The sequence below is a fragment of the Colletotrichum acutatum genome (assembly GCF_030867785.1).
Source record: "Colletotrichum acutatum strain CBS 112980 chromosome Unknown BDZ83scaffold_27, whole genome shotgun sequence".
NCBI lineage: Eukaryota > Fungi > Ascomycota > Sordariomycetes > Glomerellales > Glomerellaceae > Colletotrichum > Colletotrichum acutatum.
The window spans coordinates 336200-357689 of NW_026849021.1; the positions used below are offsets into that span (position 1 = coordinate 336200).

The 21490-nt window shown below is 50.6% G+C and overlaps 7 protein-coding genes across 7 annotated transcripts; 2 read left to right on the forward strand and 5 right to left on the reverse strand.

The window, feature by feature from the left end:
• Positions 1 to 609: 609 nt before the first annotated feature.
• Positions 610 to 3310, reverse strand: BDZ83DRAFT_718069 (uncharacterized protein; the record flags this gene model as incomplete). The annotated part of the gene is made up of 6 exons (XM_060512021.1): positions 610 to 1252; positions 1311 to 1640; positions 1698 to 2020; positions 2071 to 2398; positions 2551 to 2969; positions 3086 to 3310. 6 exons carry the CDS (start codon positions 3308 to 3310, stop codon positions 610 to 612), a joined length of 2268 nt encoding a protein of 755 aa, XP_060367166.1.
• Positions 3311 to 4534: 1224 nt separating this feature from the next.
• On the forward strand, positions 4535 to 6067 carry BDZ83DRAFT_573122 (uncharacterized protein; the record flags this gene model as incomplete). Its single annotated transcript, XM_060504590.1, has 1 exon — positions 4535 to 6067. The coding sequence occupies one exon, from the start codon at positions 4535 to 4537 to the stop codon at positions 6065 to 6067; it is 1533 nt and encodes a 510-aa protein (XP_060367167.1).
• Positions 6068 to 6179: 112 nt separating this feature from the next.
• On the reverse strand, positions 6180 to 7254 carry BDZ83DRAFT_614161 (Mss4-like protein). Its single transcript, XM_060507812.1, has 2 exons — positions 6709 to 7254; positions 6180 to 6633 (listed from the first exon to the last, which is right to left on the reverse strand). The coding sequence occupies exons 1-2, from the start codon at positions 6838 to 6840 to the stop codon at positions 6217 to 6219; spliced, it is 549 nt and encodes a 182-aa protein (XP_060367168.1). The 5' UTR covers positions 6841 to 7254; the 3' UTR covers positions 6180 to 6216.
• A 193-nt stretch (positions 7255 to 7447) lies between these two features.
• On the reverse strand, positions 7448 to 9169 carry BDZ83DRAFT_614163 (L-asparaginase II). The gene has a single exon (XM_060507813.1). It carries the CDS (start codon positions 8741 to 8743, stop codon positions 7667 to 7669), a length of 1077 nt encoding a protein of 358 aa, XP_060367169.1. The 5' UTR covers positions 8744 to 9169; the 3' UTR covers positions 7448 to 7666.
• Positions 9170 to 9890: 721 nt separating this feature from the next.
• BDZ83DRAFT_573224 (monocarboxylate transporter) lies at positions 9891 to 11223 on the forward strand (the record flags this gene model as incomplete). The annotated part of the gene is made up of 2 exons (XM_060504599.1): positions 9891 to 10038; positions 10094 to 11223. The coding sequence occupies 2 exons, from the start codon at positions 9891 to 9893 to the stop codon at positions 11221 to 11223; spliced, it is 1278 nt and encodes a 425-aa protein (XP_060367170.1).
• A 1775-nt stretch (positions 11224 to 12998) lies between these two features.
• Positions 12999 to 17229, reverse strand: BDZ83DRAFT_227668 (uncharacterized protein). The gene is made up of 2 exons (XM_060501786.1): positions 16421 to 17229; positions 12999 to 16366 (listed from the first exon to the last, which is right to left on the reverse strand). Exons 1-2 carry the CDS (start codon positions 17088 to 17090, stop codon positions 13113 to 13115), a joined length of 3924 nt encoding a protein of 1307 aa, XP_060367171.1. The 5' UTR covers positions 17091 to 17229; the 3' UTR covers positions 12999 to 13112.
• A 1505-nt stretch (positions 17230 to 18734) lies between these two features.
• Positions 18735 to 20543, reverse strand: BDZ83DRAFT_718074 (amino acid permease; the record flags this gene model as incomplete). The annotated part of the gene is made up of 3 exons (XM_060512022.1): positions 18735 to 19195; positions 19253 to 20338; positions 20489 to 20543. The coding sequence occupies 3 exons, from the start codon at positions 20541 to 20543 to the stop codon at positions 18735 to 18737; spliced, it is 1602 nt and encodes a 533-aa protein (XP_060367172.1).
• Between the last annotated feature and the right edge of the window lie 947 nt (positions 20544 to 21490).

Below are 21490 nucleotides of genomic sequence, written 5' to 3' on the forward strand. Positions count from 1 at the left end.
TCAGCCACTTTGAAGATGCTTGTAAGGTATTGGATAGGGGAACATCACTGGGAATCTCAACTGCGGCTGGAAGAGATCAAGACAATCTTTCATCTACTTTCCCTGTCAGTCTGCCAGAGGCCCTTGATTTGTCTCATCAAGAATTACACGAGCAGTCTCTATGCCTCCTGATCGAGGGCAATCACAAAACAGGCTCCGTAGACCAATGAGAAATAAACTTGAAATCATCCGAGTGACCAGCGCGTTATTCTTACCTAGAGCTGCTTTCCGTGATTTTCTACCGAAAACCAGCATGTTCCTTCACCGCCAGCACAGGGTCACTTCAGACCGAGCAGTCGCGGCCATCGGCACAGTCGAAGACTCCTCCGAATTGTTCAACGGAGAGTTCGTTGTGGTCTACGTCAGCTCTGCCTAGAGATCGGGCTCCGATCCCATTTCATTGCTTATCAAGCTCCCACGTCGTGTATCGCAGAAGGTCCTGATTCATATTTTGGGTAAGAATGACTGAAGATTGTCGAGGGTGGGGTGATATCTTTCTAACGGTTAGAAGTCCAATACAACAAAAGAGTATATCCATCCCGGTGCATTTGCCAAGGACAGGTCAAGAAGTCAGGCCAAAACACTCTCATCAATGTTGTCCATCTTCGCCCAGTTCTCAGACTCGGTCTGCTCCACCATCAACTTCTGAAGCTCTTCAACGAGGTTGCGAGCTTGAGCCCCCTCAAAATCAGTCGTCGCCAAGTCCAAATCGATGATCCACCGCGCCTCCGTCTTATCCGTCATGCCTTTAAGAGATGCGTGTCGCCGTTCAATATCATCGAGCTGCGCCAGAACGCGGGTAGCTTTGTTTGTTCGTATCGCCGAGTGTCGTAGCGCCATGCCGACCATGCCCTGGGCGATTGACCCAAAGACAGGGAATGAAGCATACAAGTCCTCTAGGCCTGCGAGGCACACATCCAGGTAAAATTTCCATTCGTTGCCGGGCTGGCCGTCGGCCTGTAGTGCCAATCCGCCCTCCTGGATCATGGCGTTGGCGACGTAGACGACTGCAGTCTGCCAAAGGACGGAATAATTCGCATTCTTGTACTTCAGGCGGTACAGCAGGAGTAGTCGCTTGAGCTGTGTAACGGACGACGCATAGACTGCCTCGGGTGTGGCGTGCTGTGTGCTGAAGGAGTAGAGACGTTGTGATTTGTACTCGGTTGCGAGGAAAGGTCGGAATAGATCGGTAACCACGGCGTGAAAGTAAACGCTGTTGTGCCGATGTCAGTCAAACTACACCAAAAGATCTGGATCTAGTCCAGACGTACTGCAACAGCATGACGCTGTGGTTGCTTTCTTCGCCTCGCGCCATGTCCAAAGAAAGTGCGCCAGACCAGCAGAGCAGACGGTGATAGGTTCCTTCAGCGAATCTCAGTGTCGAATCGAGCGTGGCGCTATGGTATTGAGGGCCGTAGAATCTTTTCAATATGTCCTTGAAAATCACCCACATGTCGCTCGCGGCACTGAGAAGCTGGGCATGAAATGTTATCTTGGTTAACCTCGGATCGTCGCTTGGTAAAAATACAATCAGATCTCGAGGCATCGGCAGCAACGGCGGTGTGTGGATTTCGTGGACGCGATAATGGAGGGAATACACCCTACGTAGGTTAGTAGCGTCTTTCAATGGCAATGTTCACATCGTAAAGGCTACTCACGATACCCAATTGTAGACGCCCCAGGCCGTATATGACGCCGCTCTCGTCCACTCTGTATGACCGCCAAGCCAGACGGTCGCAGACTCGGCCTCGGACTGAACATTAAAGAGGCCCATCGCTTTACCCAACCTAACACCTTCCTGCAGGAACCGAAGACTCATGTCGTCTTTGCCGTACGTCACGGCGCACATGCTTAGGATTTGCAGTGCAGCAATTGTTGTGACGCTATTTGGTTGCTGCTGAGCAGAGAAGTACTGCTGAGATTCCGCGAAAAGAGCTACACTGAAAGCGGCGGCATCGGTATGGAGGGTCGTATATGCTTGCTGTTTGTGTCAGCCCCTGATGATTGCAAAGGGGATGATGGGCAACATACACATGCCCAACTCAAGACGGCAGTGACAAGGAACGGGGAGCAAAAGAAATGTTGAACATTGACCAAATCTCGTACAAACAGGTCGGCGTCGAAAAGGGGTATCGTAGCGTAATCAATGTCAAGATAGTGCGATATAATACTGATGGCAAGGTCGTTCGGTATAGGGATGTTTGTCCACTTGCTGATATCAAGCAGACGTAACCGTTCGTCGAATAGTGGTTTGGGAGCCGCAGCCCCCGTATGATCAGGTGAACTGGTTTTTGATCCTGATTTCAACCCCTCATCTCGTTCGGGAGTCAGGTATGGAACCTCGGAAGGGGAGACCTGTCTTGAAAATCTGTGGCTTATCAGTCAGTGTGCTGTGGTGGCATTCGGCCGTGCCTCGAGCCATCTTGTCATGGGTGTGTCTGTTGAAGCAACGTTCACAGGCTCCTCTGGCAATGAGGATCTGGATCAGACATTCGAGAAGAATTGACATACGCATCTTGCTGCCCTTGCTGTCCTTGCAACCATGCCTTCGTCACAGGTTGAAGTAAGGCCCCAAGAGTCAAGTCCGTGTATGGCACCGGAAACAGAGCAGGATATGCCACAGGGTGTCGAATCGTCAATTCGAAACCAAGGCTGTTCTGCGTCGGCGGGAGAAGGCCCCTAAGATGTTGCTGATCGGATGGGCGAGCAAGATTCAGAGCCTGGCCGTGGGTCTCGTTGCGTAATTTGCGAAACAATTCGAGGGCTTGTTCTGGCGGAAGGGTTCGAAGAGATTCGAGTATCTCGGCAGGGCCACCTCGTTTGGACTGCTCCACTTCGGCGAGAGTAACACGGTGTCTGACGGTATAGGTATACTCGCAATTCTCCGTTCGGTGATCACACATGACACATCGTGGGAGTCGTCCATCGCACTATCAAGACGGCGATTAGCACCTCACGCAACGGAATCCAAGGCATGTAAATTAATTGGCACGTTGAGAAACAACACCGTAGTGGCAAATGCAAGACAGGGGAAGCCGAAGCCCACCTTTGTCTTTCGCCTCCGACACGGATCGCAGGCGCTGTTGGTCTTGCGTGGCCGCGCAGGCCGGCGAAGGCTGATGTTAGGTCGACCAGGCCCAGGGCCGGGACCGCGTACGGTACCGGTACCGGGTTCGGCACTGGAATCAGGATTGGAATCGATATTTTGCCGTAGGTTGGCCGGTGACCCTTCGGCTAATGGCCGCGGCCGCAGCGGGCGAAACGGCGACATGTTGGATGGGTTCGATTGGGTGGCATTTCGACGGCAGTCGCCACGTGTATCAGGTCATATCGAAACCTGCTCGAGGGAGCACCCGCGGACGGTGGAAGGGAGGTGGCAATTGCAGGAATGGTTGCGGGGTGTCGTTGAAGAAATGCGGTGAAGGAGGGGAGGCAAACCGCAACAAGGGCGGCGGTGCTCAGGCCGGAGGCTTCCGAAGAAAGCTTAGCTGTAATTGGTCTATTTTCAGGGGAGCTTTCTGTTGGCTCGCTTCGGTTCTCGCACCAGTCCAAATGCAGCACGCTACGGTCTATAGCGGTCTGGACCGTCGATCCCCAGGTAAGTCAGGGCTGATCGGTGAGCGCCTCACCTCGGCAAGGTGAGCGGTGAACACTTCCACATATCGCGGCCCGTCCATTATGTTGTACGATACTGCACTCTTTTGTGCTTACCGGCTGCTTGGACCTTCAGCCCTACGATCAGCTATGCTCGTCTAGGCTTCCCCAGACTATGGTACTAAGCTGCATAAGGAGAAACTAATCTTACTTCGCAATTCTAGTTTCCTCATCTATGCACATACTCAGCGTTCTGGAACCCCTAGATAAACTTCACATGGCGGGTTTGAGCTTCGGATCATGCATATACCCGGTTGCCAGCCTCAACCACGATCCCAAACTTTTCTTTTGACAATCAAGGTTCTATCAATTGTCAATAAACTGTTCCCATTTGGCACGCCGCCGGTAGCCGAACGGTTTCATCCCAAAAAACCCAGGTCTGGCACGGGCAAGAAAGCTTCCAGTATTAACGAACTATTGGTGTGTTCGTTAAATGCCCCACGGCATCCGAACTTGTCTAAGCTCTTTGCAGTCCCCAGAAATCTCGTTTCGAAACCAATACTCGCCCAGACCTGCTGCCAACGCTTGACTGTTGCGGATGTTTGTTCAAGCGACTAGTTCAAGCGAGCTGCTCAAACCTCGAAGACCAAGATTGACCTCCAAACTTTGACAAGTTAATGTATTGTATACAGGATCTGTGTTGCCACTGGTCATATATCATTGGATTTATATGATTGATACAACGAGTACGTGTCCCCCGCATTATCACTCTTTGTGTTCTCGGCTGGACTGATATTGCACCTCTCGTTGGACGACCCAGTTGAAACAGCTGGATGTCATGGAATTGCGTTACGCCTGATCTGTCATGGCCATCTCGTCAACCTTTGAGTCGACCACCGCAATGGCCCGAATAGACACACAAAGAGTAAAGACGGGTTGTACAACCTGCAAGATCCGACGTATCAAATGCGACGAGGCGCGTCCATCTTGCGCGAGATGCATCTCCACCGGCCGCAGATGTGACGGTTACATCTCCCCGCCTACGACAACGTACTCTTGGGCGCAACTCTTGAGATCATGCCCCGTGAACAACACAACTTCGATCCGGGCTACACAGCCGACCAGAGCCAGCATCGTCTACGCCGAGCGATCAATGGACTTTTACCGCAAGGTCACGGCGCCGGCCTTTGCTGGGTCCCTCAACTCATACTTCTGGACTAATGTCGTGATCCAAATGTCGGACCAAGAACCTGTGGCCAGCCATGCTGTGCTGGCGCTCAGCTCCGTGTACGAGACATTCAGCAACGGATCATGGGAAGCAAGCTCCTTTGCTGTGTGGCACTACAACGAGGCGATCAAACTCCTCCGCACGACGACAGACCGCGCGCTGATTCTCTTCGTCTGTGTGCTCTTCATCTGCATAGAGCTGATCCGTCGAAACCCAAAAGACGCGACTACCCACTGTCGGCACGGGATCAACATCCTGAATGAGATACATAACGAGTCCGACTTTCTGCGGAACCACGTCACGCCGGTCATGCGACAGCTTAGCATCGCGCCGTACCGATACGGCATCAACCCAACGACGTTTCCAACAGTGCGCCAACCCATATCGACCTCGACCAGCCGGATTCAGAACGTCGCAGAAGCTCACGCTCGACTCTTGACGATTCACGTACGTCTTGTCCGACACATGGAATGTGCATGTGTTACCGACCGCTGGCTTGAGACCGGGAAGGAAGGCCCGGAACCAGATGGAAAGTGGCTTCGGCATTTCATTCTTGTCGATCTAGACGCGTGGTACAAGGCATATAGGGAGATGAAAAATGAGGAGAGGTATACCAGTAAGGAGGAGGACATGCTACGGCTGCTAGACATCCGTTACCTCGTGGCTAGGATTGCGCTCTTGGCATCCGAGAAGAAAGACGAAGGAGAGTGCGTGTACGACGCGCACACGGACAAATTCCGTTCCATTATCGTTCTCGCATCGCAGGCGGAAAGCTCGTCAGAGGCGTCAAAGTCCTCAGCAGGCTGGGGCCCCGAAAGCGTCCTCGAGCTCGGATACAGCTCTCTTCTTTTCATGGTGGTTCTTAGGTGCCGCCACCTAAGACTGCGACTCGAGGCCCTGAGATTGATGAAGAAGCTCATGCAGCCCGGGAGGAATATTTGGGAGAGAAATTTGACATGGTCTATCGCAAAGCGGGTAGTTGAGATTGAGCACAGCATTGTTCTCGGCGATAGCATCGAATTGGACGCCTTCGATACCTCTTATGAAGGTGACGGTGGGTTCGTGCCGGAAGAGAAGCGAATAGTCGCCATGAACTTTCGAGAACCGCCGGAAGCCACGGTCCCGCCAAGGAAAAAGGTGCATTTCTATCTGAAGGATCAGAGGACCGGTCAGATTGTGGGCAGGGAAGAGTACGTAGCACTATGATACCACTGTGAGCTATTGGCTTTTGGCAAATGTCATATGTGACACTAATTCTCGACTGGCCTGGGTCTCCAAGACTGGTACCTTTCCATTTCAGTGCATTTGGACGTGCATCCCGAATATCATTAAGCATGCTTCATCTTATGGATTATCTATAAAAGACTCTTGATGTCGTTTGCTGTAAGCATCCGATCCAACTGCATGACTCCCTCAACCGGCTTCAACCAAGATGCGCGCGTGTCGATAAACTGCTCGACCTGCGGCTTGAGCTTCGTCTCCACGAGGCGGAAGTCATCGATAGTACCGAGCCTGAGAATACTCATGCCTGGCAGGCCGGAGCTGACGCGGTACATGAGCGTGCCACAGGTGCCGCAGAAGTGATTTGCCATATCGTTGCCCGTCGCGATGGTTCGAGACTGGCTGAAAGATTTCAGGTTCTCCTTACCGCGGATGTGACGGAGGTGGCTGTCGGCAATGGAGAAGTTGGAGCAGAACATTGAGGAGGAGATTTTGCGGCAGTCTGTGCAGTGGCAGATGAAGCGATTAAGGAGGCCGCGGCCTTGGGTTGGCTGATAGGGGCTGTTAGTGCGATGATTCTTGGGCTTTGGATTGGTGTTATGGGATGAACTGATGTGAATTCTTACAAATGAGAGCTGAACGGCGCCACAGAGGCACGTTGCCGTTGCTTCATTCTCTGTTGACCAGCCGTCCTGAGCTACGCCGGCAAGAGGGATGAATGACGATGAGGTCTTGTCATCTCTGGCGATGGAAGACATGATGTGCGATGTGAATGAGAAAATTTCGACGACTTACTGTGTAATAAACGGTCGAAAACAATGTGATGATGGAAGAAGAATTGAATCCAACCGAACGAGGGGGAAGCGTTGGATATATAGATCTGCGAGTTTCGTATAGCATCATGACCTAAGTAAACCCCTTGGGCTTGGCGGTAGTCTCGAGGCTTTTCCGCCGACCATGATTAACAAACATCTGAATTTCGCCAGTCCAGACCCTCAGATCACTGCTAATCTTCGAGGGTCGCAGAAAAGACCGCTGATCTTGTGAACGTGTTATCACGACAGGCGATAGGGTACGATCCAGTTTATGCTGGCACTCAAGACCAAGACGCATGTAATTACTACATCACTTACCTTACTTTGGTTTTCAGTGGCTCCTCAACTATCATGGCGTGCGGGGATGCATCGACTCGTTCAGGCACGCAGCAAACGGGAATAAGACGAGGGGCATTTCAGTGCAGTGCCAGTGAGCGCTAGGCACACATGTTTCGGTATGTGATTGCTAAGCTTTGCTTACTTCAGTCGGCCTAACTTCAGTCCCTCAGATTCTGCATCCCAGGCTTAAACCCGTGCTGCTGGTTTCACTCAATGGATGAAAGACATTGGGAGGTCACCTCACTTCACTGAATATTCATGTTCATCCTAAGGTAGGTGAAAGTGAATCACCCCGCAATTGCTTGGTAATATGAACTCATCTATCTTGCTCTATCATCCAGTGAGAGAAAGCAACCCTCTATGACTCTTCTCAATCCATCCAAACCATTTTGGGAAGTTTACTTCCACTGCAAAGGGCCCGTAATATAAGTCAATCCACATGGCGAACGCTAAAGGCGTGTGAGACCTGACCCGTCTCAACGCCCATGGTGTTGGTGCGCTTCAAGTGATGGAAGCTCGCCAATTTTCGCCGCATTTCCAGGGTGCCAATTTGAAGCTGATCCAGTATCTCAGGCACCGCAGCATAGAGGATCTCGAGGCTTCCGTCTTCGATTTTAACCGCAATGCCAACGGCTCCTTCCACACCAAGTTCCTTCGTGGACTCTGATGCGCGAATACCGATGGTGTAACATCCGTCTGCGCCAACTTTGCCGATAAGACCGCCTTCGAACGCTTCCATGAGGACAGTGCAGAAACGCCCCTCTCCGCCGACCATATCGGGGTATGTCGCCATGGCGTTGTAGATATCGGACATATGCTTCACTCTCACCGGCTGAGCGCTTCCGTCCTCTTCAATAGCATCTGCGGCCGCGGCAAAGGCAGCATACATGCGGCCCATCGAATAGAGGGGTTGCCCAGGTGCAGGAAGATTGCAGCCGTCAGTTGCCCACTCAATCTCGTCACCGCTAAGCCCGCTCAGGTCTTCAACAACCTGCTTCACCTTGTCCTGGATCGGATGGCTTGGGAGGTGATAGCCCTCGAAACTCGCACCCAGAGCCTTCGCGCCGCCCAACATGCCCGCATGTTTACCAGAGCAATTGTTGTTGATCTCGGTTGGCGAAAACCCAGATCTGATCCAGGACCTATCGACGACTGGACAGATCGAAGGGTGACCGCCGCACCGCAAGTCCGTCTCTAGCGCCCCAACCTTAGATAACATCGACTTCGCCCTCGAGACGTGCCGCTCTTCGCTGTTGTGAGATGCGCACATCAAGGCTATATCAGCTCTATTGAAGCCGTACTTGTCAAACCCTGGAGTTTCGAGCACTGCGAGAGCTTGCGCTGGCTTGGATGCGGAGCGAGCCAGCGTCATTCGTGAAGGGTTGCCGACTGCATAGAGAATCTTGCCGCTGGTGTCGACGACTGCGGCGTGAACTGCGTGTCTGTTTTCGATCACGCCGCCTCTGTCGGTGACCACATAGTCCTCGAAAAGGCTGGTCTTTGTCATGCTGAGGGTGAATTACTCGATGGGATGTTGTTGCGGCGACGGAGTACTATGATGTGACTTGTGAAGTTGTGCTTTAAACTTGCAAAATGCAAATGACTCGCCAGTAAAATGCTTTGATCAGGATGCGCGCGACTTGCGCAGCTCGAACCTCGAAGCCAGGGTGTGCGCTTCTCCATTTATTTTCCATCGAGCTCTGTGTCGTAAACGAATATCAAACAAAGATGTGAGTTGACAAGAGGATTTGGTAGATGTACCTTATTCATTGGGGAAAACTCCAAAGGGCGTCGTTTGACAGTGCAAAGACCCCTGCGCCCGAAGGATCAGGGTCCAATGCGTCATGTCGGCCAGCGAGCTTACGTTACTGCATCGGGCACATTGTAGGATTGTAGGACTGGTGTTTCAACCAATTGAAGGCACGCAGATCCCATTACTCAGTATGATTCATAGCACACCATCTCCCTGATCAACGCTCAGAAGTGTCCGCCAAAACTTGCTGCTTAAATAGAGTGAAGTCGTGTCTCTATCAACTGGCAGCACGCGTTTGTCAAGTAAAATGTCCAAGTCCGCCGCTGACCAAAAAGAGCGATTAGGCCATGCTTTGGGGGCAGATGTTTCACACTGGAGAGTGGCGAAATATTACTTGAACAGTCAATTGGCGGTTGACGTGATAAAGGGGACTTTCTGGTTCGAATCTGGACTTAGTTCAGTTTAACTCTGGAGAGATTAAATTCGCCAAAACTTCCAACGACTATCGTGAGGAAATCTAGCAAACAGCAGTAGAAAACACGAAGAAAGGAGAATCCAAGACATCAATCCTATTACGCACAAAACGATTACTTTTACAAAGCTTATTAGACGGCATAACTCGAAGCGACCAAAAGTACCTCACAAACTAGGAAAGGTGTGCGCCCTTTCATGTGAAAATGACTCTCGACCCAGTGTTGCTACCCCACAACCGGAAGCCGTCCCGGTCCGGCACCGGTGTCGGGCTTTCAAGACTCTTTGTGATAAAAACCTAGACTACCCCACGGGGGACAAGAGGAAATTCAAAATGCATCTCGAAAGTGTTTCGACGAAAGGCCTGCATTGAAAGGCGCATCTTCCACGTTCAGGTGCTGCGGTCAAGATGTCGGTTGAACTGCGCCCGATGCCGAACTCCGGCGCCGTTGCCTCGGCGCCGCAGAGTGATGAGGAAGACGGAAACACCTTGATCCACACTATGCCGCCGACCGACAAGGGCGCTGCAGCATGGAAGTTTTTGCTCTCCAGCTTCGTTATTGAGGCACTTCTATGGGGTATTGTTGGACTCTCTAGAAAAGTCTTATGGGGCGGTGTCACTAACCTTACTAGGATTTCCTTTGACCTTTGGTGTCTTTCAGGAATACTATTCTTCTCAGCCACAATTTGAGGGTGACTCCAATATTGCTGTCATTGGCACGGTATCCACGAGTATCTATTTCCTCGGAGCGCCCCTCGCTGCGCCTGTGGTGAAAAGATTCCACCGCTACCAGAAACACATGGTCGTCATCGGCTGGGCAATGTGCGTCGCGTCCCTGGTCGGCGCGTCCTTTGCCACCTCAATCGCGGGCCTCATCGCAACCCAGGGTGTCTTGTATGGCTTTGGATTTTTGATGCTCTACTTCCCGGTGTTGCGGATGTTGAACGAGTGGTTCGTCGCCCGGCGCGGACTTGCATACGGCGTTCTTTACGCCGGCGGCGGATTTAGCGGCGTTGGGATGCCTTTTCTGCTGCAAGTACTGTTGTCCAAATATGGCTACCAGACGACGCTCCGGGCTGTAGCTGTCGCTCAGTTCCTTGGAGTTGCGCCTATCTTACACATGATCAAGGGCCGGCTACCGCCATCACCTCATGGTGCCATGCGCATGTTCGACATCAGCTTCCTGAGACAGCCTTTATTCTACTGCTTCGCACTCTCGAACCTATTCCAGGGTTTCGCTTACTACATCCCGTCTTTGTATCTGCCTTCATACGCCAGTGCCATTGGGCTTTCCGGTACTATGGGAGCGCTTCTGCTTGCAGCGCACAACTTGGCAACCGTTTTTGGGCAGATTGGTTTCGGGTGGCTTTCCGACCACACCAACAACGTCTTTATGCTCATCTTCGTCTCTTCTTTTACGTCAGCAGTAGCGTCCTTTACACTCTGGGGATTCGCCCACTCTCTGCCGCTGTTAGTCATCTTTGCACTGGTCTTTGGCATGTTTGCTGGAGGCTTCCTCATCAGCTGGCCAAAGTTTGGGGCAATGCTTTCCGACGACCCGCAGCCCGTGTACAGCATGATGGCGTTTGGCAAGGGGATCGGAAACTTGGCCACTGGTCCGATTACTGCTGGATTGTTAACGAAACCGGTGAGTGGGGGGTACGGGATGGGCCGTTATGAGTCGCTCATTTTGTTCTTGGGCTCTTTCATGCTTTGCTCTTCGCTGGGAGTATTCGCCTGGCCTTTGAAGAAGCGAGCCTAAAGATCCATCAGTTTAATTCTCTCAGTTGGTACCGGAAGACAGCCCGGTTGCCCATTTCTTACCTATGCTATCCGGTGTCCAAGAGACAGAGCCTGGAGGCTACACCTCATCTTACCACCAGCGCAAGAACAGAAGTGAACACCTACTTTCTCAGTACCCGCAAGATGTCAGCCGATGTATTGCCCTGACCGTGGCTCAATGAAATTTGTTCATAATAGTTGGGGAATAATGAGGAAATCTGACTTGAGAATCAGGCTATCCATTGGACCTAGGTTCACAATTTCTGTCTAGTCTTAACCCGTTCAACTGCATTGAACAAAACTCACACGCGGGGCCCTACTGAAAGTTCAACATGACTAAAAACACGTTAGCCTCAAGATTGTCCTATACTCAGCAGTCTTACGCAGCCCTGCGCTTCAATTTGAGATCTATTGAGTAGCCCGATGTTATGAACTGCATAATATCTTTTTTCAAACTGAACTCTGATCATTTCGTACTATGGAGTTTCATCGCTGACGCATATCCAATACTGTCCCTTCTCTCAGTCAATTGAACGAGCTCTTGGATGCTTTGCCCTTGCACGTCAACGAACGCATTGCCAGACTCCTTAAGGCTATTTCTTCGTGAAAGCTTCTAGGATATCTTAATCTAATAATTTACTAGCTAGATCCTTCTTATCGTAATGTAAAAAGTATTAACTTAGTCTAAGGGCTGAGAATCCTAATTATTCAATTATGAAGGAGTAGAGTAGCTTCGAGCTAGTACAAGGTAGTTAGGTCTCGCTCATCTTAATGAATTCCTCGATCGTATCTCATTCCATGTTTTCGCTAATAGCATGGAGCCTGGATGCCTTCAAGTCATCCAACCTTGGTCTTTTGGACCTTGAAAATAAAGAGGTTGCGAGTCCACCGACAACAATTGTTTACAGTCCCTGATCCCATCCTGAACTTACGAAACTCTCAAGTACGATGGAGCGCAGGACACGATCATGCCTGATTATCTTGAGCTCCTCGCTGTTGGATCGCTCACCCAGAACCACCTTGACGGCGTCACGCCGGTGACATGCTAGCCGGAGACAGTTTATCGTGTGGGTTTGATTCGTCATGTGCAGTCGTCTCGTCTATTTGTGCTTTCGTTCGGGACCCAAACGCAGATTACGAAGAAACATCAATGCCAGAAGGTTCCATTGTCCAGGTGGGTACATATATTGCTGGATCGCGTCATTTCCGAACTTCCGACAGAAGCGTACAAGTCACCAAAGTTCATTCGTTTCTTTGTTTTCAGTCAGATAAAGGGTTCTGCTAGATCAGCTAAGTTGTACAGTCTCAACGTATTGGTACGATGAGGCTTCACATTACCCAGGAAGGTGGCTGCTCACATCAAGTAATGGAATTCAGCGCGCCAATCATCCGGCCTCTTAATGTCTACCAAACTATAGACACTTCAGGCTTAACATACTTCACTTATTTCGTGAATGATTTAAGAACTACGGGTGCGTTTTGGTAAATGGGAAGTTGTTACGGCCATGGATGCAGAAAGGCAGTATTTATTCTCCATATTAACACATTCAAGTCAATGGAAAAATTTTGAGAGCGGCATGCCTCCTTTCTGGAGTCAAGTCTTGTGACATTGCTGGCTACTTCTGCACAAAATGCAATCATCTCATCTTCAGGCTTTAAATTCAGTCGGTTAAAGGGAATATGCAGAGAATTGTTTGTTTCAGTTGATCAGTCAGTCAATTGAGTCGTGATAGATGTAGCGCTGTTATTGGCAGGGACATCTTGAGGTTGATGTGATGCTGAATCGGCCAAGCATGCAAGGCGACGAGGATGGTACTACTTCTGGTAACGGCGAAAATATATCCAGTAGGAATACTGTACTCATGACTCTTAGCGAAGAACTCCCCTCAATCTTCCAACTCTCCTGAGCCTTCCAGCTCTAATGGTCGGTTCTATCTGTAAAGCTCTTTTGCCTTGTGGACTTCGTCTTCCATCCCTTGGGCTCATTCTAGCATCCAGTCCATATCTTCCACCATATAGCGCCCTGCTGGCGTACCTGAATCCTCGAAGATACTTGAGACTGCTAACAGTTCTTATCAGCTTGTTACGAATGCGTATCATCCTCGGAAGTCCAATATCCAGCGGCGGTGGCCGGTCGAGGTCCGTGGCCGTCAGACCGTCGTCGTTTTTGATGGTAACATCTGCTCCGACAAAAACCAGAGCTGCAGCTGCCTCTTGATGTCCCATTTTACATGCTATATGTAATGAAGTCTCCCCGCTTTGCCCCTTACTGTTCACATCAGCATTGTGTCCAAACAAAAGAAGCATCGCGTAGACGTTATTTGCCAATGTGGCCGTATGAAGCGGCGTGTTGCCCTCATTGTCAACAACAAAAACGCTTGAAGGCATCTTCGCGCAGATACAGACCGCGTTGTGAATTCTTCTCTCATCTTGAACACTGACATGGAGTGCTGTGAGGCCATCCTCGTGTCGATAATCAAGTTTTGCTCCGGCTTTGAGTAACTTGGGTATTATGGAAACCCTCCCGGCAGAGCCGTGATATTTCTTAAGTAGGCCAATTTTGTGAAATATCCCCCAAGACTTAAATGAAGAGCTTTGAGAGGCACCCGATGGCATCCTTACGTTCTGCATGGTCGAGTCCGGTATCTTCGTTGCGGCTGCGGCGTACAGCAGAGAACACATATCGGCCTCACTGGCACGTTTTAGATATTTTCTCATCCAAGGGCTGTCCACCATGGCACCGAGTGTGAGTGGTGTCATGTCATTACGGTCTCGAGTGTCTCGTGAAGCGTCTAACTCCCAGAGATACGTGACAATCCGATCATCTTTCATCAACATTGCTTTGTGGAGCAAAGTTTGCCCATGCTCGTCTTGAGAATTCATGTCGAGTCCCTGAGTTCGAAGATAATCAAGACACCAAGTTGAGCTGCCGTAGACCGCAAGCTGAGGAGGCGAGAGACTGCGCTTGATGTTGAGTTTGCAAGCATGGCATTTCAAACGCTCACTAACCATAGACCTGGCATCTTCCTTCAGCACGAGGTGTGCGAACTGTAGGAGACGTCTATGGTCAAACAGACATGCGAAGCTTGAGATAGTGAAAGAGTTTGGTGACAAGACGCCAAACCCATGCTCTCCCTCCCATGAAAATCTCCTCTTCCTTAAATGGTTGAATACCTCAGCATGCCTGGAAGCCATTAATACGAGATACCATACCCGTTGTTTCCATTCATCGCAGACTTTGTAGCTCCTTGCATGATTATCTGTGAACAAATTCAGATAACATTTTGAGAACTTGTCGCCAATGTCTACTATCTTCTGCGGATCAGAGTCGATCCTTCGCTGACACCTTTGAAAGTGACGCATCCAATGTACCGCTGAATAGAGCATGAAAGGTTCCAAAGGGAGGTTTTGGAGACGATCACTCTTAATGAGATTATAGAGTGAAGGTTTGTTGTCGATTGAATCCACGGAGAGATGTTTGGAGTCGATATCTTCAGAGTCGAGGTCTTCAGAGTCGAGATTTCCATAATCGAGATCTTCAGAGTCACGATCTTCAGAGTCGCGATCTTCAGAAGAATAATACAAAGAGGAAAGATATGCATCGGAAGAGTACACAGAGGGGAGATCTTCAGGAAGATCTTCACCTGGGGATTCCTCCCCGGTGGAACTGTCCTCAACTTCGTCTGTCGAGGTACGAGTGGGTCGGGCCAAAGAATCTTGGAGACACCTAAGTCGCTTCTGCTTCGCGTCCAAGATCTGTGTTCGCAACTTCTCGTTGTAATCTTGCATCCGAAATACGGGGATAGAGAGAAACGAAATGCAAGACTCGGCCATGTACTGATGTATGACGTGCTCCGTCATTGAGCCTTGCCAGCATTCTTGACTGGTCTTTGGAGCATCCAAGAGGAATTCCTTGGCTGTCTGATGAACCAAGAATGCTCTTCCTCTGTGTATGGTCACAAAAGAGCCACATTGCCAAGCCATCCAGGTTTCAAACTCTTTAGCCTCCGTGATTTCCTCGAGTTTAACCTTTCGTTTTTCAAGTCTGTTGATTCGGCAGTTGACCGCAGTGCTTAACTCCCCAATCGTCAGGGGTCGCTCGGCAGCCAGTATAAGAGCCAGAAGAGTGCGGACCTTTTCCTTTCCAGACGGCGTAACTCTTTGTAATAGCTTCTCGTATGCTAGATTGACGGTATCGGGGGGGTTTTGAAAGAGGTCTTTCCATTCTTGCGAACTGCAGAATCTGGTTTGTCCGATGTATTCAAACATAAGATGCATCCACAAATATGTCCTCTGCCTTGATCCTTTCTCTATCAAGCCCTTGCGTATGGTATTCAACGTGGCGTTGCTGACGCCATTCATTGTGGTATTTAGTTTGGCCAGGCGGTCCTTCATGACCATAGCAATTTCTCCTTGGATGAGGTTTCTTGATTTGTCGTTATCGCCGTCCACATGGTACATATTTGAGGAGAAGTTTTTGAAAAAACTCTCAATTTGTGGATCTTTTCGGGTGGTGATGACGAATCTTGTGTCGGATGGGGCGTCGTTTTTGAAAATGAAGTCTTTTAAGCAGCCCATGAAGCCCTTTCGATGGACCGGGTCGCTTTCATCGAGTGCGTCGAGTACACAAATGATCTGCCCAGAGCTGTAGTTCCTGGCAAGTGTCTTGAACACGGTCCAAACATCCCGGTATCTGGACTCCGGGATATCATCTGGATTGCTGGGCAAGGCTTTCATGCATTCGTCGATGCATGCAGGATTCGCTTGAAGAAACCTGTGCAGAAGGGCTTTGCCGGCACTCAGATAGCTCCTAGTCTGAGGATCGCTCTCTTGGAAGAAAAAGTAGCAGATAATGGATGTTGAATCTGCTTTGGGAAGTAATCCCTCGACGAGGTACTTTGCTATGACTGACTTCCCACAGCCTGCATCGGCGCAGAGCAGGAGAAGGCCTTCAGCACTGCCTAGCCACTCCTGATATCCGGAGTTCTGGCGGAACCATTCGCAAGTGTTGGATAAACGAGCCTTGGTGTTTCTCAGCTGTGCATCGTAATCCGTTCCCGCAAGTTTGTAGAGAAAGTCTCGCCTGCGAATTTCGACAATCTTATCCAAGTAGTCGTATTTTCCTTATGAACACTACTTAGCTAGATAGAATTACTTTGTCTTAGACTCCAGCTTACCTCCGTAGTGAACAGTGCCAATTCGACTTCCCGCAAACTCTCCCGAAGGATTACCAGAATTGACAATGTTGTCGTTTCCTTTGATATTATTCTGCGTGCCCGTTGCCCCTGGACTGATTTGCTGATTTGCTTGAAACCCCCCCACATCGAACTCAGAATCATCCAGAGACGGCTGGTTCTTCTCTAGTGCTTTCATAGCACTGTCGACATTGCGCTGCACTGGCTTGCCCATGCCGATGATTTTTATCACCGCCATACGTTCTATGCATTTCCACAGATCCGCCATCAAATTCTCCACCCGATTGGTCTTCTGGCCTCTCATGAAGGCTTTGTAGATGTTCTTGAAATGGTCCGTCCATACCCGCTCGGAATCTTCGGCTTTGTTGTATTCCTCCTCAAGATGGTGGAAGACTTCTTTCAAAGCTATAGCTTTGGCTTGGCATTCCCTCACACCCTTGAGATATTCGTCGTTTGTATCGGTCTCGATGGCGGAGTTGTTGCTTTCCGCTTTGTCAAGGATGTCGTGGAGTAAGTTGCTAACGACACTGAGCTGATGACCAACGGTATCGAAGGCCGCCGGACGATCTTGTATCTTCCTCAGAGCTTCGAAGGAATTGGAAGCAGTGTCGATGATGGTAATGACTGAGCTAATTGCCCCAAGAACATCCATGGCGAAGAGTTCTGTGTTTGGGATCTACGAGCGAAGACTGAAGGGTGAAATATTGGCAGCGCGGATTCGGGAAGAGTTGGGGAAGAGTTGGAAGAGGCGATGGCCAAATGCAAGCGACTGGAGGGCAGGCGGTACTTTAATGCGAATGGCTCGCTTCCTCAGGCTTGCTAATTTGGCAAGTTGGCAACGCATCTTGCATATCAAGCACCGGCACATCTCCACTCTGCGACCTAGGTATGTGGTCACCGGTGCAGTCCAGCTGAGCCCAGAGTGGTGAGGAAACCCATATCAACGTTCCCTGTAGCACGCGTGATTCAGTATACTACCAGATATTTCTGAGAGACTAGTGATTAACTGCCTTCGAATCACGGGGAGAGGCAATCCACCCTGCAAGCCACGGCGTTTCCGCTACAATACACACCCACACACCCAAGAGCATTTGATCTTCGGGTTGCTCCCTTGCCCCGGTTCCCTCGCCCCCTGGATACCTACATTCTTCCGGATCATGACAGAATGCACTTTGGAGTAGATCACCAAAGAAAGGCTCATGCTCCTAATAACACTTAAAATTGGGAGATGGCTCTTTGCTTGGCTTGGGAAACACTTGATTTCCTTGGCGACTAATTTGGTACAAAGTCATAGACATTGATAAAGTTGCTTTTGCTAAGGCAGACGCAGGCGAAGGGTGGTCATACCTACGGCGGTGCCGCGGAGGATAATGCGGGCGAAGGTCTCGCTTGGTGGTTTGCCCTGACTTTTAGGTCGGATTCGTAGCTTCTCGGGCCGCTTTGCATGACCCGCTATGCAGTCATTCATTTATTTGGTTTAGTAGATTCAGCCGTATCTTGGCCTCGCCAACATATCCCCCCCCCCCCCTGAAAACCTCCTTAGCCTTAGTAGGTATTTGAGACTTGAAAGTTCTCTCAGGGTCCGAATCGCACAAAGAACATATTTATCTAAGTCGTCTTAACCGGACCACCCATGCATGTGAGTCGCAAGGTTGTAGCTGTGTTATCGGCGACTTCGAGATTGTTCACAATTTGGCGTCCGAGGCAGTGGCTCACGCATATCGGGACTTGCTGAAAGTTCCATGGCCTGCATAACATCACGTACCTCAAGGCCGCGGGACTAGGTGATCTTCCTATCCTCGAGAACTTAAGCCCCGTTATTCATGCAGGTCGATTCTACCCTCGCAGAATAGCATGGTACCAGGCTTATACACTGGTGATCTGATCGCCGGTCTGCAGAGATGCCGATCGTTAATGAGGCGCTGCTTCAACCCCCTGCCGGTGAACCTAACGAGGTCCACGCTTCTAAGCGCTCATGAGCTAGGTGTGATAACATGTGCTTGGCCTGGATGTATCCGATGCCAATATCATCTCTTAGTAGAACTCCTTGAGACGTATCTCATTGGGTGCCTGCTGACATGATGTACTAAGGAAATGCACATGTGCCAATAATCATTCCACAAGTGGCAGAGATTCAGGTTTCAAGGCACTTGACTGGCCCCCCTGTCACAGTGTACTGACAAGACAGGTGAAAGTGTAGACCTTCATGACATTAAACTGGTAAATTATGCTTCTAGGGTATAATGAAAATAATATATGATGACAATGCTTAGTCAGAGTGAGCGGCGAACGAAGTTCACTTGGCAACTTCAGGCTCCGGAGACCCAACATGACGCTCTGAAGGCACAGACTCGCCATAAGGTCTGCGGAAGAACACATTCCTTTCCCAGCCATCAATCTCATCGACAACAGTCTCGCGAACCAACTCGTACTTGCCAATCTTGGGCAGGATCTTGGCCCAGACAACCCAGTAAAGACCACCGGCCACGATGATGGCGATACCGACGACGCAGTGAAGATAGTAGGGAAGGCTCTCGTAAACGTTCTGGCCCTCCTCGGGAGGCACAAATGGTGCGATGACGAGGTAGATGTTGCTGAGCATGAAGAAGATGACAACGGGTAGGCTGGCGCTGATGGGAGGGTTCCAGTTCCATTCCTTGCGGTTGAGGTAGAGGTAGGCGAGACCGCCGGCGACGAAGACGTTGATGATGGCGAGGGGGTAGCTAATGAGGTTGAGGATGAAGTTGTAAGCGTCGCCTATAAATGTATTAGTACGCATGCATCATGACACAGGTCTCTAGCGAGTTTTCTTACCAGGAGGGGGAGCAAGCATGGTGATGACGCAAATCAGCCAGTGCTCAAAAAGACCGGCCAAGGGGGCGTTGAAGGGTCTGTTGCTGGCGAAGAAACGCGACCAAGGCAGAATACCCTCGCGGCCAAGCTCCTGGACGAGACGGCCCTGGGAGAAGATGACACTGAGAACGTTGCCAAAGGCAGATAGGGCGACAAAGACCGAAAGAGCACGTTCAGCAGTGCCGCCCATGACATTACGGAAAAGGGACGCCGCCACAAGGCGACCACCCTCCAGGATCTCCTCTCTCGGGACAGCGGCAAAGTAGGCGACGTTGACCAGCATGTAAAGGATGGAGATGGTAATGATACCGACAGGGGCGGCGATCTTGAGGGTACGGACGGGGTTCTTGGTCTCGCTGAGGGCATAGTTGGCGTTGCTGTACCCGATGTAACTCCAGATGACGTTGTAAAGAGCAGTGACAACACCGTAGGGGCTGCCGGTGGTTCCCTCGAATGCGTTTTGGAAGTTCTTGGGCTTTTGGTCCTCGGGTAGCTTGACGTGACCGCCGAGAGCAATGAAGCCGCAAAGGATAATAATGACAATGATGACCAGCTTGATAGTTCCGAGAAGGTTCTGCAGGCGCAGACCCCAGTTGAGGGCGAGACCGTGGATCAAGAAGGCGGTGGTGATGCAAGCCAGACCGATGGCGCGCTGGTTCCAGCGGTCGACCTCGACCTCGGCGGCGTGCAGAATGTACTCGCCAAAGACGACAGAGTTACCACTAGCCCAGCCGAGCAAGATGACGTATCCGGTGTAGAGGCCCGTGGTAAGGAACTTTGGCTTGCGGAAGACATATTCGAGATAGTTCTTCTCTCCTCCATTCTTGGGGATTGCGGTTCCCCATTCGAGATAGACGGCGGTACCGGCGAGTGCGATAATCATGCCGGCAACCCAGATGAAGAGGGAAAGACCGACACTACCAGAGAGTGCAAAGATGGTGCCGGGTGTCGCAAAGATACCGGTGCCGACAACACGGTTGACGATGAGGAAGATGGCAGTGGTGACACCGATTTTTCGTTTGTTTTCGCGGGCGTGCTCGATGCGGCCTGGGATGGTTGATTAGCAAGATGGCGGTTGTGCGACAGCAGAGCTCAGCCCACGGAGAGCGCTCCGCGACCATCATCGTGAAGAAGACTCACCAACTTCACTATCGTAAGTTGTCGCGGCAGGGAGATCGCCATGCTTGTTGTGATCACCGTCGGCGGCAGTGGCTGACGACGAGGCGCCAAACTTGTTTAAGAGCTTGGACATCTTGACGATGTGGTGACAGTGAACTGATCCTGTCGTCGTGGGTGTAAACGATCAGAGACCAGGGAAAAACGCCAGATGGAGACGGAAGACTGGAGAACGGAAGACGATCCGAAAGAGCGATGAACCAGAAGGCTGCCAGAAGACTTTATGTCTGTCGCAGAGCTGGCCCCGCCAAGGAGATCACGTCTTATTTACACCGAATTGGCGCCATGTGGCGAGAGGTTCGTCTGGGTGGAATCGGCTCGTTGTCTTGGGGGTGAGCAGTTGAGGTTGCGCCGCATTAGTAGGCACCCTTGCACATACGAACATGATGCCCAGCCAAAAACCAAAAGGTCCCAAAGGTCACTGTCCCGACATACAAGGATCGGGAGGCTCTAGAGACTCAAGAGTCTAACCGCCAGTGGTGCGCCGAGGGTATCCGCATGCGAGATTTACCTATGAGGGACCATGGAGGATGGAGCTGCGAGCATCTGGAGCTCCTTGAAAGGCTTCTTGGAGTCTTCGAGACCCTCTTTGGACCCCCAACATGGCCCCCAAGACCCTAGCTCATTTTCTCGAACTGTCAAAGGACAAGCACATAGGCTTCCCATCCCGCAGTCCCAGTGGTCTGGTGCGAAAAGTTCTGTGTCATAGTTTCTGTTTGTGGTCCACTCGGCCGATGACGCGATCTGAGGACAAGATGTCGAAGGCTTGAAGTGGGAAAATTTTGGCGTTGGGACCCGGTTTTATCCCGTGGGGCGTCAATTGAGCTTTGCGGGCGAACCTCTTCACGCTCATAACACATCGTGCAGCAAAGGAACACCATGACTTCTTCCAATTCAGTGTGAATGCTCCATCATTGGGATAGTGGCGAGACTATCAGATATATTCCGAAAGGTACTATCTGATGAGAATCACCTTATTTTTGGTGAAGTATGCACAAACCCAAACTCACCTGTACAACATGG

Coding starts and splice junctions, on each gene's coding strand:
- BDZ83DRAFT_614161 (XM_060507812.1), bottom strand. CDS start 6,840: ATGTCTTCCATCGCCAGAGATGACAAGACCTCATCGTCATTCATCCCT. Junction 6,634..6,708: donor GCGCCGTTCAGCTCTCATTT/GTAAGAATTCAC, acceptor AGCCCCTATCAG/CCAACCCAAGGCCGCGGCCT.
- BDZ83DRAFT_227668 (XM_060501786.1), bottom strand. CDS start 17,090: ATGGATGTTCTTGGGGCAATTAGCTCAGTCATTACCATCATCGACACT. Junction 16,367..16,420: donor TGGCACTGTTCACTACGGAG/GTAAGCTGGAGT, acceptor AGTGTTCATAAG/GAAAATACGACTACTTGGAT.
- BDZ83DRAFT_614163 (XM_060507813.1), bottom strand. CDS start 8,743: ATGACAAAGACCAGCCTTTTCGAGGACTATGTGGTCACCGACAGAGGC.